The sequence below is a fragment of the Phoxinus phoxinus genome, assembly GCF_949152265.1.
Source record: "Phoxinus phoxinus genome assembly, chromosome: 24".
NCBI lineage: Eukaryota > Metazoa > Chordata > Actinopteri > Cypriniformes > Leuciscidae > Phoxinus > Phoxinus phoxinus.
The window spans coordinates 10,838,561-10,845,122 of NC_136899.1; the positions used below are offsets into that span (position 1 = coordinate 10,838,561).

The following is a 6,562-nucleotide window of genomic DNA, read 5'->3' on the forward strand; positions in this document are numbered from 1 at the left end:
GCTGAGAAGGAAAGCTCACCCCTCCCAGTCTCGCACAGCCGCAGTCGGTGGCGATGCTCGTGCAGACGCCGAAGAGCCGCTATTCCTGCTGGCAGTGAAGATTCTCCGGTCCGGCATCCCGATCCCTCCATCCATCCGTCCGCGCGGCGCTGCACCTGCAAACAGCGCTGCCATTTAATACAATGGAAAGACAAGAAGGACGCAAACACATCTAAACAAGCGCCTCTCCTCTAAAAGACAAGGTAGGGAAGCCTCCATATGGGGAATGAATGGAGACCGGGTGTATTTGAAATCATTCTGCTTGTATTGCTTTGCATTTTACAGCACAGAGACTAAATTATTTTTTTACTGAGCAAGAGCTGAAGCGTTCTTATATAGCTAAAGGGACTCAGGGGAAGCAATGGTTGCATCCAGCTCCTGGAGTTTAGATGTTCTTTGAGAGTCCATATGTGAATGTGATAGATAAAAGGATGCTGATGCTGGAGTGCTTTTATAAGAATTGGAACCCGCCTTTATTTAATATCAGCACTCAATAGGGCCCTCCCTTCATTTTTGATTTTTCACCATTGTACTAGGCTAGGGTATGATTCAAAAGTATCTCAATAATAGCCAGTTCCTACTTAACCACTAAGCAAAATCTTTCATTTATCTTAATTTGATTCTTTGTTCTGAACAAAAGAACTAAGACACTGTCACTATAGAGAAGTAATGCATCATTAAAGTGAACAATGGCTTTTGTGATAATTATTACTGGCTAATGTTTCTGTTACAGTGCTATGCATAAGTTTAGACACCCATGCTAAAGTTGCCTAAAAAGAGGAATAAAAAATCATCTTTTGGAAATTTATCTTAATGCCTTAATTTAAAAAATGAGGAAAACTCCAACCTTTAAGGACACCAATTTTCTTTGTGAATGAATAATGTATCGTTAAAAAATAAATGTTCTTCCTTAAAATACAGGGTGCATAAGTTTGGACACCCCTATGTTAAATTCCCATAGAGGCAGGCAGATTTTTATTTTTAAAGGCCAGTTACTTCATGGATCCAGGATACTCTGCATCCTGATAAAGTTCCCTTGGCCTTTGGGATTAAAATAGCCCCACATCATCACACACCCTTCACCATACCTGGAGATTGACATGGGGTACTTTCAATAAGATCATCTTTCAATGCAAATCAAACCAGCTGTTAGGCTAACTGAAATAAAACCATGCCAATCTCCAGGTATGGTGAAGGGTGTGTGATGATGTGGGGCTATTTTAATCCCAAAGGCCAAGGGAACTTTATCAGGATGCAGAGTATCCTGGATCCATGAAGTAACTGGCCTTTAAAAATTAAAATCTGCCTGCCTCTATGGGAATTTAACATAGGGGTGTCCAAACTTATGCACCCTGTATTTTAAGGAAGAACATTTATTTTTTAACGATACATTATTAATTCACAAAGAAAATTGGTGTCCTTAAAGGTTGGAGTTTTCCTCATTTTTTAAATTAAGGCATTAAGATAAATTTCCAAAAGATGATTTTTTATTCCTCTTTTTAGGCAACTTTAGCATGGGTGTCTAAACTTATGCATAGCACTGTATATAGGCTAATGGATGGTTATAATCTCTGATGTTTTCTTGAATGCCTATACACTGTAAAAATGTATGGGAATATAATGTAGGCTACAAATGCAGTAAACACCCATCAGTTGGTTAATATCTAGCACACAAAGTAAAAAATAAATAAAATTGTAAATAAAACTTAACTGAGTCAAAACAAAAAAAATAACAAAAAAATGTAACTTTTATTACTTTGTGCTACATATTAATTTTGCTGTAAAATACTGAAAAACTAAATGTAAAAAGTATGAATCACTTTATAATTTACTGATAAAATTTACATTATACTTAAGGCTTTATGTATAATTTTATGGTAAAAAAAATCTATTCTATATTTTTAATTAACAGGAAAAGAGGCATTCCCAGAATTCACAAACCTGAGCTTTTTATATTTGATTTATAAAGGAGTTTTGTTTTCAGAGCGTTTTATGTTGCATTTATTCATAAAATATTATATTTATAATCATTTCAATATTTAAAAAGCTCTGTTATGTTGATGTTTTAAAATGACATAATTTAATAACATTTTGTGAGAAAATGCAAAATATATTTACCAAAATGTCATTCCATAATGCTTGTAATATTGTCAATGTATTTTATTTATTTATTTATTTTACAGTAAAGTTCTGGCAACCACAGCTGGTAGTTCTTTTGTAAATATTATTTAATATTTGAAAGGATAATGAAAATTCTGTCAGCATTTACTTACCCTCATATCGTTCCAAACATGTATGACTTTCTTCTGTGGAACAATGTATATATATTAAAGAATGTTGGTAACCAAGCAGTTTCGGTTCCCATTGACCTCCATTATATAGACAACAACAAAAAAAGGTGCTATGGAAGTCATTGGGAACCAAATTGTTTTGTTAACAGCATTCTTCAAAATATTCCCAAGCAATATAAAAGAAAGCCATACGGGCTTAGTTGGAACACCATGATGGTAAATAAATGCTGGCAGATGCTGTACACTCTTAAAAATAAAGGCTTCAAAATCTGATTTTCACAGCAATGCCATAGAAGTTGTTCCACAAAGAACCTTTCAGTAAACAGTTCTTAACAGAACCATTTTTTCGTAGAGTGAAGAACATTTGAATAATCTGAAGAACCCTTTTCCACTATATGAATCTTGTGTGCCGTTAAAAGGATGCCAACAAAGAACCTTTATTTCTAATAGTGTACAGTGGACATATTACTTTTTTTGTGATCAGATATAGAGGATTATACTTGTTGTTTTGTCTTTCTTTTCTTTAGACTAGCGATACTCCTCATTATGTTTTTCTGTTTGTGTGTTATTTTAGACGGGAGGCAGAATGAGTGAAGAGTTGTCAGTTTCTCCCAGCTGGCTGGCTCAAGAACCCACGTGGGGCAGCAGCGGCGCGGGGAGCTTAGAGAACATCACCGTCGGAACGTACCCACCCGCGGTCGTCCTGCCGGCGAGGCCGCCCGCTGAGCTGCTGGTAAACCCGTGGGACATCGTGCTGTGTTCATCCGGCACTCTCATAGCCTGCGAGAACGCCCTGGTGGTTTTGGTCATCTGGCAGAACCCGGCTCTACGCGCCCCCATGTTTTTGCTGATCGGCAGCCTAGCTCTTGCTGACCTATTGGCCGGTTTGGGGTTAGTCCTGCACTTTACCTTCGCTTACCTGCTTCGCTCTGACTCGGCACAGCTTCTGACTGTGGGTTTGGTGGTGGCGTCGTTCTCCGCATCGGTGTTCAGCCTGCTGGCTATCACTATTGACCGCTACCTGTCGTTGTACTACGCCCTTACCTATAACTCTGAGCGAACGGCTGCCTTCACATACACCATGCTTGTGCTTCTATGGGGAGTGTCGTTGTGTCTAGGTTTGCTGCCTGTTATTGGTGTGAACTGCCTGGGCCAGGAGGAGAGCTGCAGCGTGGTGTGGCCCCTTACAAAAAACAACGTAGCCGTTCTATCCGTGTCCTTCCTTCTGCTGTTCGGCCTCATGCTACAGCTTTACATGCAGATCTGTAAAATTGTCATGCGACATGCGCACCAAATCTCCCTCCAGCACCACTTTTTAGCCGCGAGCCCTCACTATGTCACAACGCGGAAAGGCGTATCCACCTTGGCGATCATTCTGGGCACATTCGCCGCTTGTTGGATGCCCTTTACTGTCTACTCGCTCATAGCCGATTACACGTACCCGCCACTCTACACATACGCCACCCTGGTGCCCGCCACTTACAACTCGGTCATCAACCCCGTCATTTACGCCTTCCGAAATCAAGAGATCCAGAAAGCGCTGTGGCTGGTGTGCTGTGGGTGTATCCCTGCCAGCGTGGCACAGCGGGCACGGACCCCCAGCGACGTCTGATGTGCACAGGCCAGAGGTTCCCCTAGTACAAGAAGGGGCGTGTGCTCGTCACCCGTTTATGTCTTCCCCTATTGTTATGTGACAACCACTGCCACACGATCTTTGCCTGATCCTGATCCGACCAGCTGCCACACCCTGCCCAGGAAAAAAAGGGGTGGAAACAGATGTTGTGTGGCAGGCAGATGTAAATATCTTGTACATATATGCCTTTGCATTTTTCGTGCTTGTTTTGGATTGGCCACAGTGGCAGCCCCCTGTTGCACGGGCTTTGAGGGAGGAGGAGGAGAAGGATGAGGGGCAGCACAAGGCGGTCCTCTAGACTGGATCCCAAAGCTCATTCATCTCGTCCTGCTGTTGCTGCATTCAAGAACGTGCGCTGAACGTTAAGTAACCACGGTGTGCTAAAAATAGACGAGGCGCTCGGTGATCCGCGCCTTGCGTCCTCCAAAGAAACCAACCTGGAGAGAGAGAGAAAGCGAGAGAGAGAGAGAGAGGCGTGCTCTCTCTTCTGTTTGATTTAAATCTCGGGCCGAATGTAAAATGTCCTCCAAAGCAGAAAACCATGAAGAGCTAACTACAATCTCAGAATGAGAAACGTACCCGTCGATGCCTTTATTTTAGTTTTGATAGGAAGCCGAACCATCTCAGCAAGCATCCTCTTCCATAAATGCAGGATGAAAGCGAGCGGGACCTGGGAGAAAGTGTATGATGTTTATTCATTTAAACAGCCCCCTGTGAATAGAGGCTCACTTCAAAGAACTGTTGATTACGAATCGTGCATTAAGTGTCTGTGAGAATAAGAGGTTTGTTTATATGCGGCGACGTGGAGGATTGAACCGAATGTATTTTCTATTGATTTGCTTTTCATTTTAATAGAGCTCGTTCAACTGGTAATTACTACTGGATGCGGGATAGCTATCGCACAATGGTAGCTCATAGCATTTTGCTTAAAATCTACATGTATTGCATTTGTAAAAAAACAACAACAAAAAGGGATGATTTGGCGACAACATTGAGATACATTAATTAGAGGGGTGTGTTGTTGAAACAACATGAGTGAATCTCAGCATGCTTGTCTGGGTCATCTTTCATCAAAAATGTAGGCCTGTGTGTGTGTAGTTTATTTATTATTATTTTATTCATTATTGAAATCATTATTTTGGGTGAAACATGACATTGAGAAGTTTTCATGAGATTCATCCATGATAAATCCTATTCTGTTAAATGATATGCCAGCCTTCATACACTTCCACTTTAAAATGAGCCATCAGCAGATTTACAGTCAATATGATTTTTGGTAAATTGGTGAATTTCCTCAGCCAGTCCACATGACAAGATTATGATGAAGAGAACAGCTGGCCTCTCAGAGCTGGCAAATGTCAGATGAGGGAGAATATTATAAAATCTATCGTACTTTCATTACAACTGAGGCTGGAGTCATGCTGTTATGAGCTGTTCACCCTTGTTTTTACCTTATGCCCTCCAAATGCCAACCAGCCACTATCCGTTTCAGAATCCATCAGCGAGCAATAACTACGGACTGAGTGTTTCATCAAATTATAGCAATATTCTGGCAGCAATAACAGCCATGCCCAAGCAAAACCAACACCTCAGCTAGCCGGAAAAAAAACATCCATGAATAACTCACCACGAAAATACAAGTGGATTCTAAGAACAACTGACAACTGTACTTATTTCAACACGGCCTAAATTATATTAGTAAATTTGGGACTAAAAAAAAAAACCATGAGCTGGACAGATGTCTCAATCCCTGCAAACATGTTCATAATCTCACTGCCTCGTGTTCTCTCATCCAGAAAGTGACTGTGCTCTGTCTCTGGTCATTTACGATATCTAACTATGAATGAAATCTTTCTGTACACCCAACGTGACCTACTCTGCAGTATGCATTTGCTTTTGCGAAACTTAAAGATGTTTATACGTATGAGGAACGTGAAGTGTCGGTGCATGGCCGCGCGTGTGCGTGTATGTGTGAACGCATGCATATGTTTGTCTCTCCAGGGACAATGATGTAGTTGGGGGTAATAATGTATATTCCCCATAGACCTGCATGGGCTAGAGTGGCTACCAGTCTTCCCATCGCGCCATCTTTACATCGTGCCTGCGGGTCGGACACACCCTTGTGACCTTTTTTGCCTGAGTGACCTCTATACGATTCCAGTGAAACAGCACATGAGCGGTAGCAAGCAGGTATGAGAGTTTTAATAGGGCTTAGCATGGAGATGATGACCGGTCTGTTGCAGGTCACATCTGACCTTTTAGGAATAATTTATTTGGCTAAATTCATCGGAAGCCTCTGATCCCCTCACACAATTTTTTTATTTTGTAATCTGGTGCGCTGTACGATCTCTTCTGAATGCAGGGACGGACTGGGACTAAAAACCGGCCCTGGACTTTGACTAGGCCTGGCCCAAAGCAATCGGCGCGCGGAAACTCGTCAACAACGACAATAACGCCTGGCATGAGTGTCACATGACTTTAATTGTGGCTCATGATACTATACCATCCAAATTATAGCAATAGCCCTGTGATGTGTTAAAAGCACATTATTCTAGATTAACTTGAATACTACATATAAATGGAGGTCTCAACACACTGC

General features: G+C 41.5%; 1 protein-coding gene across 1 annotated transcript; it reads left to right on the plus strand.

The window, feature by feature from the left end:
* Positions 1 to 63: 63 nt before the first annotated feature.
* On the plus strand, positions 64 to 6,315 carry gpr12 (G protein-coupled receptor 12). The gene is made up of 2 exons (XM_079602064.1): positions 64 to 242; positions 2,905 to 6,315. Exon 2 carries the CDS (start codon positions 2,917 to 2,919, stop codon positions 3,940 to 3,942), a length of 1,026 nt encoding a protein of 341 aa, XP_079458190.1. The 5' UTR covers positions 64 to 242; positions 2,905 to 2,916; the 3' UTR covers positions 3,943 to 6,315.
* Positions 6,316 to 6,562: the final 247 nt, after the last annotated feature.